Source organism: Callorhinchus milii, unplaced genomic scaffold, assembly GCF_018977255.1.
Source record: "Callorhinchus milii isolate IMCB2004 unplaced genomic scaffold, IMCB_Cmil_1.0 Scaffold22, whole genome shotgun sequence".
Taxonomy (NCBI): domain Eukaryota; kingdom Metazoa; phylum Chordata; class Chondrichthyes; order Chimaeriformes; family Callorhinchidae; genus Callorhinchus; species Callorhinchus milii.
The window spans coordinates 2,562,714-2,574,220 of NW_024704763.1; the positions used below are offsets into that span (position 1 = coordinate 2,562,714).

Genomic DNA, 11,507 nt, shown 5'->3' on the forward strand with positions numbered 1-11,507 from the left:
ATGTTTTCTCCTTTCTTACCACCTACTAGGCTCCTTTTGCACAACTTTAAAGAGCATCTCACAACATGACTTATTTTAACAGCTGCAACAATTCAAGATAATGGGGATAAAGGAAATAAAAATAGAAAAGCAGATTATTTTATAGAGGGTGAGAGACTGTTAGTGTTCAGAGGGATTTGGGTGTCCTTGTACACCAGTCACAAAAAGTTAGTATGCAGGTACAGAAAGCAACTAGGAAGGCTAATGTCATGATGGCGTTCGTTGCAAAAGGTTTAGAGTACAAGAGTAGGGAAGTCTTGCTGCAGTTGTATAAGGCCTTGGTGAGACCGCACCTACAACAACAACAAGATTACATTTGTATAGCGCCTTTCACTTCGGGAGGACATCCCAGAATATTGTGTGCAGAATATTGTGTGCAGTTTTAGTCTACTTATTTAAGAAAGGACATACTCGCCTTAGAGGGGGTGCAGCGTAGATTCACTAGGTTGGTTCCTGGAATGAGGGGGTTGACCTATGAGGAGAGGTTGAGTAAACTAGGCCTATACTCTCTAGAATATAGAAGAATTAGAGGCGATCTTATAGAAACCTATAAGATTCTTAAGGTCTTGACAGGGTACATGGCGTGAGACTGTTTCCCCTGGTTGGAGAATCAAAAACTAGGGGTCATAGTCTCAAGATTAAGGTTCAGCCTTTTCGAACTGAGTTGAGGAAAAAAAAATTCACTCAGAGGGTGGTGAATTTGTGGAATTCTCTACCCCAGAAGGCTGTAGATGCTCAGTTGTTGAACATATTCAAGACTGAGGTTGATAGATTTCTAAAGGATAGAGGGATTAAGGGATATGGGGATAGGGTGGGTAAATGGAATTAGGTTAGAAGATCAGCCATGATCTTATTAAATTGTGGGGCAGGCTCGAGGGGTGAATGTCCTGCTCCTAAGTCTTATGGAACACTTGTTTATGATCCAGTTGTAATGGTGCAACCAGCTAGGGAATTCTTACAGTGTTTATTTCCTGCATATGAACAGAGTAATGCACTTGTCAGTGCTAGGAAATGTGTAAAGACCATTCCTTAAGAAGTGAATGGTGCATCATAAAATGTTGGAATACTCAAAAGTGCGCATCTGGTGCAGTAGCGGGAGATGATCTGTTTTGTGTCCTCCATGTGCAAATATTGCTGTAAAAAAAATAAAAGTTGAAATAATGGTTGATTAACTGGGAAAAATCAGAAAAAATAAATCCATTTCAACCAACCAGCCTTACAAATAATGCATACCCAGGCAATTACAAGGTTGTGATTCAGGTGACATGGAAATAAAGACAGAAGCAGTTACCTGGGAGCGAAAGTCAGTTGGCTTTAATATGTAGATATTTCTAAATAAGGAATCCATGAGGTTACTCATTCTTAACTGGAAGATCAAAAATGATTCCAAACTATAGATTATTCTCATCTATTTGGGTTTAATTTTATGCAATGAATTTCATTTCTGGTACTGACGTCAAGGTCTTGTATGGTTGCCAGTTTGTCTCATAGTCACAAAAGGATTAACAGCATTCTAGTCATTACTCCAGATCTGCAATTGACCATTGAAGAAATGTGTTGTATTATGTACTATTCCACAATTAATTGGCCATTGTTCTATTTCTTACATTGCTCGCAGTGTCTGAGAGTGAAAGTGCAAAGAGCAGTGGCGAATGTCTGTCTCAGCTGGATTTCAAGGAACTACAAGTAATTTAAAGTCTGTGACCAGCATTGTAAAGATGAACTGCAGCTTTGACACCACAAAAACAAGGCAGAGCCCTGAGGAAAACAATGGTGCGTGATCCAGTACTGTCTTTATATGTGGGCAATATGTCACACTTCAAAATGAACGTTCTATGATTATAAATTTCTATAAATTTGATCATTACAAAGTTGTACAACATGAAAATGGGTCATTCGGTTCACCTAGTCCATGCCAGTTTATACCTCATGTGACCACCCACCCCTCCACCTCTCCTATTCCCCTTCACCTGTCCCCCCCCATTCCCTTTGCCCTTGGTTTTCTCTGAAATGCATTGATTCGATTTGCTTCAACCACAGTAAGTTTTACTGTGTGAATTCCTCCTAAACTGTGTGAGTTCCTCCTAAACTCCCTTTTAGATCTATAATTGAGTGCTTGATGAACAAAGGTTAATTGTTTGGGTTATGAGTTCTTGTAAATTCTAGATCATCTAGATCATACTAAATTTAATTCAAATCTATTTGACTTTTGTCTAAAGTCAATACAAAAATGTAATGTGCATTTTCTTCATGGGAGATTGATGTAAAGGTAGGAATTTAAGGAAATGTATTCACTGAAATGTATCTCCCTTTGCGATGGTTTATATGAATACATTTTGAACAAGGTTGAGAGTTAACTGCAGATATTCAATGTTTGATTCACAGAAAATGTGGCAGGACTGCTGTTCACAGCATCCTTTGATGATGCCGGGTATCCAGAACCTGGGCTGGTTCAGAGCAACAGTTTACGCAGGAGGAACAAGAGTGCTGTGGAGCCTGGGCTGAAAGAGCAAATGGTGTGGAGAGACCGTAATCGGCATCTTAGTGGTGGTGGTTTGTTGGGGCTTATGATGAAGGGGAGAAGTGTAGATCCTGACCCCGCTGAAATAGCAGAAAAATTGGGCGCTGATGCCAAAATACTTTCAACGGCTTTACATATTGCTACAAGACCCAAAACTCTAGACATTGGCAGGCCCAGGCATAGCCCAGAGCAGGGCAGTGACAGTCTGGAGAAGGAGCTGAGTGATGAAGACACACCGTATGAAGGAGATGAAACTTTGAACATCGAGGAGAATAAAACAGACTCAGCGGCCATATTTGACTTGGAGGATTTAGATCCTGAACCCGATACTGTGGAGTCCCGTGTAAAACCTTGTCACAAAACAAGACGAGGACCGCTGCCCAAACGCTTACAGAGGAGTCTGAGTGCTGGAGTCGGGGTCAGACCAGCAGAAAGAAGGGGTGTTGAAGCAGGGTTTGATCCTCTCTCGCTTCTGGTCGCAGAAACTGATCATGAGAAGGAGGAGGAGGAAGAGGAAGAAGACTATGACAAATGTCCTTCAACTCCTTCAGCTCGGAGAGACTTGGCTGAAGAAATCGAGATGTACATGAATTCTATGAGCAGCCCTTTGAGTAGCCGTACTCCTAGCCTGGACTTCTCAAGACAGGATGAGGATGATCGGATAAACCCATCCAATGTTAAATACCTGCCCGTTGTAAAGGAATCCAGAAGATCAAGCCTCTCTAGCCTCCCAGCTAGCTCGCCCAGAGCAGTAGGAATCTCCCGATCCAGGACGTTTCAACCACATGCAAAGGGAGATGTGAATACAAAGAAAAGGGACAGGCTATGGTCCTCGCCATCGTTTTCTCCAGGTAGCAGCAGAAGGATTAGTGCCCAGGAGCCGAGTGCAGCTTTGACCCTAATGTCTCCATCTTCTTTCAAGCTGGACTCATTGCTACCACCTACCTTTGACATGCTCAAACACAGCATGTTTTCTGCTGGAAAGGGCGTGGCAGAAAAGGCTAGCAAGTGGTGCACCAAGTTCGCTACATATGCCACACCCATCAAAGATGGCAAGGTAGGATTCTGCCAAGCAGTTTCTGCAGATTAAACCTTATGAGAATGTTGTCAATTGTTCTGCAGCATTTCATTCCAAATTGTGTGATAGGATTGGAAGAGCATTTCAGCTATGACTGTCTGCAGTAACCCAATGCCATCACAAAAGATTGCATCAAAATAAACTAGGCACGGAAACGCTCAACCCCTTTTATAATGAGACTAATATACACAGCAAAGAAAACTCTGTGTTTAAGTTGATATTTATTAATCACACAAGCTGTACTCGTGATGTGTTCCTGCTGTGCAATATATTCCAGTTGGTATATGTTACATGTAGGAAATTAGATAATTTGCTTTTAATCTGCTGCTGGGAGGGAAGGCAACAAGTAATATTTACTGCAAAGCCAATGTTTTATTTTCAGAATTTTTAAGAAAAATATAACTTGAATTTATTAGAATATTATTCCAGTAGCTGACAGTTTTGCTCAGAAAATCATCATTGTTTCAAACTATTATTATATTTTACATCCTGTCATATGCTACATAGTTCTGTGTATTTTGTTTCATACCTCCAGAGCAGGAGCAGAGTTATTTGTATTCACATTTTACCATAAGGCCAGCCTTATGAGGAGAGAAAGCAACTAAGCAGCTAATCGTAAAACTTTTAAGTGCACAGGAATGATACATATTGTATGAACAAACTGAAATTGTTTTAACCTTTAGTTTGCCTTCATATTTTAGGATCGTAACTCAGATCGGAATAGTATTTCCTCATTTGGGGGACTGGATATTGATGGATCTTCTTTAGGAGATGAAGAGGTGTACAATGAATCTGAAAGAATGGCTTCACCCCAGGCAGGTGGCTTGCCTATAGGTGAGAGCAGGAGGCTGGGAGCGAGACACGGAAGTTTAGAAAGTCCTGGCAATCCAGAAGCGCCATCAAAACATCCATTTCAAATTGGTAAGGGTTACTAGGACACACGATGCATACACCATGCAGAATTGATATCTAAGCAAGGATGATATATTTAAAATAAACTTCTGAAATGGGAATTTAAAAGCAATTGCCAACCCCTCTGTTTTATGTGCAGGAAGCGTTCATTCAACAAATTCCAACTTCCCATTACCGGACAAGTCGGAATTAGGCTCGTCTCAATACACAAGCAACACTAGCATATTCCAGAATTATGCCATGGAGGTAATCAGCGTCTCTTGTGCAGCGATCTCAACTCTCATACATAAAGCCATTCCTTGATTTGTTAATCTAGAATAACATGGATAGAATTTCACTTTTTAACACACAGCCTTCAGTGATCTTATCAAAATTCAGATATATTCATTGTGCTCCTTTGTACTGTTCGGTTGGGTGTGGGAATTATTTTGATAAATAAAACTGATAACACGACCACATCTCTTCCATTAATATTCTACTCTAATGAATTTAATTCCATTAAATTGCTAGTGTTTGGTGTTGAAAATCCTTTGATTACTTTTTTTNATAAAGTTTCCTTTTTAAATGAAGAAAGTCGTTATCATGTTATTTGCAGATCCTTATCTCCAGCTGTTCCCGATGTCGAACGTGTGAATCACTGGTGTATGATGAGGAGATCATGGCTGGCTGGACAGCAGATGACTCTAACCTCAACACAACCTGTCCATTCTGTGGCAATTTATTCCTGCCTTTCCTCAGTGTTGAAATTCATGACCTGCGAGGACCTGGCAGGTAATTTTTCCTTTGGACACAGTTATCATATTCATAATATGAATGGAAAAAATATATTACCCTGTGGTTTTATTTTCCCTAAGAATTGTTTCACCATTTTCCCATTGGAAAAGTATCCATCGTATTTTACTTTGCTATGTTACTACTATGTGGTCTTTTTTCCACTTTCAGGTCTTTACTGCAATGTTAGCTGCTTTGTACTATTTGGAACCAGGGATCCTTAGCTTACCAACCATTTAATGGTTCCTAGAACCATTTAATCCATTGTGTTGGTATTCTGACAACTGTTTTTTGTAAATTTCAGAAAATGAATTCATAAAAGTCTTACTTAAAGAATAACTCCACATAGTTTAGTTTAAACACGATTTTTCATATCTGTAGTTTGAAATGTTGCTTGTTTTTATCTGAAACATAGCAGATCTGTTGTCATATTATAAACAGTTGTAGCTGATTGCATCCCTTTAAGGAAAACAACATATATTTCTCCTATATATAAAATCTCTTTTAGATACTTTCTGAAGTCCAGTCCATCTGCTGAAAGTATGCAGAGTTTGTATTCTATGCCGAGCTGTCCTGGGACCAAGACGTCTGTGGTTTCCCCACCTGGTCCAGATCTGACTGATGTCAGCAAGCCTCAGTCTCCCACCATTACTGTGCATGAAGCTCCAGATCTGCAAAGGTAATTGTCAGTAGCACAAACTGGGTAGAGGATAGCAGGTTATATGGACATCCTCAGCCGAGAGAACAAAGCACTTGAAACAAATCATGACATAATTTGCAGCCGAGAGCCCAGATTTAGGATTGTATCACCAATTAACATTCATCCAATGCCTTTACTGGTCCACACATTGGTTGGTCCCAGACATTTTGCTTCAGGTTGGATTATCTACATAAACTGGTGGTGAGCGCCATCAGGCGGTCCAGTGAGGTGGGTACAACCATAATTTATGGGGAAATTAAACTGGAAGGAATACATTTCTCCCTGAATGGCAGTTTTCTGGTTTTAATGTTTATTGCACTAAATACACAGACGGTGTCAAGAGGCAGGAATACATTTCAGATGGCTACGTGCATTTGTGTACAATATATATTCCATTGTGACTTTTCTGTTCTTGTTGATATAAAACTGCTCTGGTGAATGATTTAAGCGGCTGTGGAACAAGATTTTTTACAGATTGACTATTTCTAGAAGTTCCAATCTTAAGAATTTCCGTTAAAAATTGATTTAGACTTTTGTCGGCATTTAAACTTCTTTCAAAATGTTATAGAATTTTTTGTCCAAATATATTGAATGAAAGTCTGCTTCCTACTGCTAGAAATGCCCAACCATCATCTGCCAGGAGCATTCAGATCCCTTCAGATAGACGGCGTGGGGTCAGCGAGTGCATTGCTGTGGGACACCCAATTGCAAGGAGCATCAGTACGTGTGGTTCTATGATTGAGAACACTTACATCCAGAGACATGTCCATGCTGTTCCAACAGGGAGCCTCCCATCTAACCTCAATGACACAACGGTGTGTGGTACAACTCATTGGGAGTGTGTGTGTTAGAGGGGAGTGGGGAGGGTAAACTATTCAAAATTCAGTGTAGAATTTGGCAATACACATTTTTGGATTCTTTGATACTAAATGGCTTTTCTATAATACAGGACCTCTGGGGTTTTAGAGTTCATTAATTTTAAGAATACTGTACTTATTCTTTTTTAAGTCAAGTCATTTCAGTTATTATTGGGACAACATAACATAAAACATAAAAGTATCCTTTGCTTTAAGAGCTGAATGTAATTTATGGGATAATGGTGTGATGCTTTTTCTAGGATCCATTGGGCTTGGAATGGCAGCTGTCTAATCCTGATCCTATCACAGTTCCATACTTGAGCCCCTTAGTGCTGTGGAAGGAGTTGGAAAGTTTGCTTGAAAATGAGGGTGATCAGGTGATGTCTATGGCCAATTTTGTAGACCACCATCCAATTGTATTCTGGAACCTAGTCTGGTACTTCCGACGCATTGATCTACCCACCAACTTGCCAGGACTCATACTAACGTCAGAGCACTGCAACAAAGGAGTGACGGTAAGCTAAAAGGCAGCTTAATAAGTGACACCAAATAACTGCAGAATGGAAAGGAGACCAAGCTGACAAGTGATCAGCTGAGAAACACCTTTTTCATCTAATTTCTTACATTTGTTGGGAAATAAAAGCCACATCACATGGAACTACACAAGTGACTGTGCATTTGTAGGCAAACATCAATCATCCCATTCATTGGACACCAAAGGATTATGTAATGATCTTTAGGATATTTTTGTGCCAAAGTTTTACATCATTGTAACTTCAGAACAAAATTAAATGTAGGATCCTCTTCAAGTAAACTGCTAATTGTGCCCAGCTAGGCCTGCCATTAAATTGTCTTTGATACAGTGATTGCGATGTATTCATGAATTATATTACTACTGTATTGTGTAGATCCCTCGGAGCTGGATGTCAGAAGATAGTAAGCACGTTTTAATTCAGATGCTATGGGACAATCTGAAGCTACATCAAGATCCTGGCCAACCATTCTACATCCTCTGGAACGCTAAGAGTAAGTTGAAATTCATGCTTAGCAAATTTGACTGACTAATCATAAGCATTGAGTCAATAAACACAAACGTATTATTCCAGTAAAGACGTAAATATATTATAACCAGTTGTCATCGATGGCTTCACAGCGATGAGATGGAGGATGGTAAATGCTCCATTAATTTTCATTTCCCTATCATGTATCTTTTACTTGGCTGCCTTGAAGCTGGGAGATCAATGTTACAAGTGGTTGAGAAGAGTATTGACATTTTATTGCTGAGAAATGTTGAGAAATTATAATTTGGAGAAAAAGTCGCACATACATACACATAGAAAGAACAAATAATTGAATCCATGTAATATGCAGTTCAACTGAGAAAATAGGCTCAAAAACAGAATTAGCTGTGGATTGGGAATCGGTCTACATACCTTTGCAGTTAGGCAATAATATCTGGTATTATTCATTAAAAGATGAGAGGAAAAAACAAGTATTTAATGGAGAAAAGCTAGTCTGAACAGATTATGGGCAGGTTATTACTGTGTGAAACCAGTTTCTTTCCAAATGCAGCCTAACAGTACTCTTTCTGTTTTACAGGTCTTAATTACACTCTTTTGTTTGAGAGTGAGTGTTGAATTTGTTCTTCATATGTTGCCAGCACTAGATCCATTTAATAGTTAAAATCAGCAAATGTCATCATTAATTCTGATTAAATGCCTGCAAAAGAATTCTTTCTTTTCACAGTAATCTCAGTTTTTCATTCATATTTCATGATCACATCTGTGTCACTGTTTACATGTGTGCTTCTCGTGTCCTCACAATCCAAGCTTTTAAACTACACAAATTTGCCAGAAATGTAGCATGGCTTAATAGATCAGATATCAATGTATAAAATCACCCACCTGCAAAATAAATTTGTGAAAATACAACTTTTGTTAGGCCCACTGTTCAATATCATAGTTTTGGTAATAGTTTCATGTACTTTGTGAGCTTAGTGATGGAAAACGTATTTCTGGGCAGTTAATGCAAAATATATATTTGATATTGATTTTGAAGATTTAGGAGTGGGGTTGGAAGAGAAACAATTTGGGTAGAATTTAATTATTTCAAATAAGGTCCAGCTTTCCAACCATTCTCTAGTCTAGAGGCAATGGAAATAGATGGTGTGAGGCATGAATGTTACTGATAAGGCCCGATCTGCTGTGTCGGAACAATTATTGTTGGAATAAAACATACTTGTTTCATAACTTGCTACAAAATTCAGTTTTATATTTCATACAGTAATATGAGGTGTATTTTTGTACTTGCAGCTAAGAAACATCCCCTTGTTCACACCCTACGAAACAAAAGAGAGTTATTTACCAAGGACTTCCTTGACAGTGTTGTGAAGAGTATTCAGATGAACGATATCTACAGGCCTGTGAGTCAGCTTCTGGAAGTGCCGAGCACCCAACCCAACGCAAAGAGGCAAAGGTAAGCACGCCCTTGCTTGTACACCTTGTGGCTTTCTTAATGAACTTAGAAAGCTCAGATCTTCAGAATATAACTGTTCAGCGTAACTTGTAGGTTTAGTGTTCGAGTGGGCGAATTAGTAATACAATTCAGTTAAATCAGACGTCCATATGCTACCATAGATATCTGAATCATTTCTCTTTAGTTTTTTTTAAAACAATGTTCTTTACTTGAAGGAGTTTGTACAGAGAGATTTTGTTCCTCTCGCTTGTGGCACTTGGGAAGGATAACATCGATATAGGTAAGACTTTTTGGAATGTTTTAAAAGATTGCTCGCAAAAAATAAAGTACTGTTAAGTTCAAAATGAAAGAATTGCAGATACTAGAAATCTGCAATAAAAACATTTTTTATCTCCCCCTGGCTCGTTGTCAGACTCCGCCACTGTGAAGCGCTCTGGGAAGCTACTCTGCATGAAGGATGCTATATAAATGCAAGTTGTTGCTGTTATTATTATACAACCTTCCTGCTTTTTATCTTCTGCATTTTAAACAGATGCATTTGACCGCGAGTACAAGATGGCATATGATCGACTTACCCCCAGGCAGGTGAAGCTCACCCAGAATTGTGATCGCCCACCCAGCTCTGGAGTAATGGAGTGCCGGAAGACCTTTGGTGAACCCTACCTCTGAGAACCTCACTGTCGCAGTGCTCATTGTGTATTGAGAGCCCCCAATGTCTGACCCCATAACATTAATTCGATAAATCAGCCTTGATAGCTTAGAAACCTTTAAGAAGATCAAACACAGGGATTGTACAGCAAAACGTGTTAAAATTAGAAAATATGTAAATATTATTAAAGGGATATTTTAAATAGTTTTTGTATCATGTAGTGTAGGTTAACAAAAAGACTGCATAGACTATAGAGAGCTCAGCTCTTCAGAATATGCTGCTATTGTATACATAATGGTCCCAGGGTACCATTGTATCCTGTCAAGTCTGTTACCCATGTGTTTCTTTTTAGAAGTACTTCCGATCTGAATTGTAAAAAATGTTCATAGAGGGATATACGTAGCTGGCACTTTGTGTAAAAGTGACATGTTTTTCACATAAAAAGTACTTTTCAGTATTTGTAAATTAAATAAGTAAATCTTTTGATGCTATCTATCTTTATAATTATATACAATCCAGCTTCGAAGTATGCTTGAGATATATATATATATATATATATATATATCTCATGTGGTGCAATATGTTCTTTTTAGAAGTTGCTCTGCATTGTTTTGTGGTACCCTAGTCATTTTGATTATAGAGAGGCATGATACATCACATTAGACTTCTTGTCCTGAAAGGAATTTCCAAACAGAAAAGGCAACTGAGGCAAAAGAGGCCCAAGTTCTGGTATTGTTTGTTGTGGCCTTGAGGGTTCAACGGAATTGTTTGATTAAGAAATTATGTACAAGTAATACGTTGATTGAGATCAGAGAAATAATGTGTGTAGATTCTCAATTTTTTTTATTTCTCAGAATTAAAGTTTCCTATGGGAAAGTGGAATTGTTTTTATTAGCATATTAAATAGCACTTTTTGAATTCTATGCCTCTGTTGCATTTTTTAATATTAATTACCAAAACGTGAACTGTATTTCCCGTTGACGTTTGTTTGCAAATGAATATTTCATAGTACAATATAACTTGAATGTATTTCATGCTCCATTTCTAATGTAAACAGCACCTGGTTTTGTGAGTATTGAATCCATGTTTTCAATATTTAAAAGTTACAGAAAACAAACAGCCTGATATTCTATCAGTTCTCCTTTAATTTAGATGACATTTTTCCCAACATAAAAATACATTCAAGACTATCAATGCAGTTGAAAAATCTTAATCTTTCAGTAAAATGCAGGGAATTTTTAGGATTTATAAAACCAAAGTCAAAATGAAAAAAGTTAACTAAAATATGTTTTATTTTTATCCTGAAGTAAATTTATACAGTATCAAGCCAGTATGGGCAGGATACTGAATTCTACATAGCTAGGCTATTTAACCAAAGAGTAACCTAGAAATGGGGAGTAATAATAATAATAATCCTTACATTTGATATGGTGCCTTATCACGTCGCTGAGACGTCTCAAAGCGCTTCACTGAATATACTGTAAGTAATAAAATCTTAACATCTC

General features: G+C 38.3%; 1 protein-coding gene across 1 annotated transcript in view; it reads left to right on the top strand.

Annotated features, from left to right (window-relative positions):
* dennd4a (DENN/MADD domain containing 4A) overlaps positions 1–10,920 on the top strand; it is a 35,229-nt gene extending 24,309 nt beyond the window's left edge. Inside the window, 13 exon segments of the mRNA XM_007905468.2 lie at positions 1,658–1,713; positions 1,716–1,812; positions 2,425–3,617; positions 4,340–4,559; positions 4,690–4,796; positions 5,146–5,321; positions 5,830–6,000; positions 6,638–6,836; positions 7,139–7,393; positions 7,787–7,904; positions 9,191–9,353; positions 9,569–9,633; positions 9,886–10,920. Coding sequence (XP_007903659.2) covers positions 1,658–1,713; positions 1,716–1,812; positions 2,425–3,617; positions 4,340–4,559; positions 4,690–4,796; positions 5,146–5,321; positions 5,830–6,000; positions 6,638–6,836; positions 7,139–7,393; positions 7,787–7,904; positions 9,191–9,353; positions 9,569–9,633; positions 9,886–10,022 — 2,957 coding nt within the window. The 3' untranslated portion in view covers positions 10,023–10,920.
* Positions 10,921–11,507: the final 587 nt, after the last annotated feature.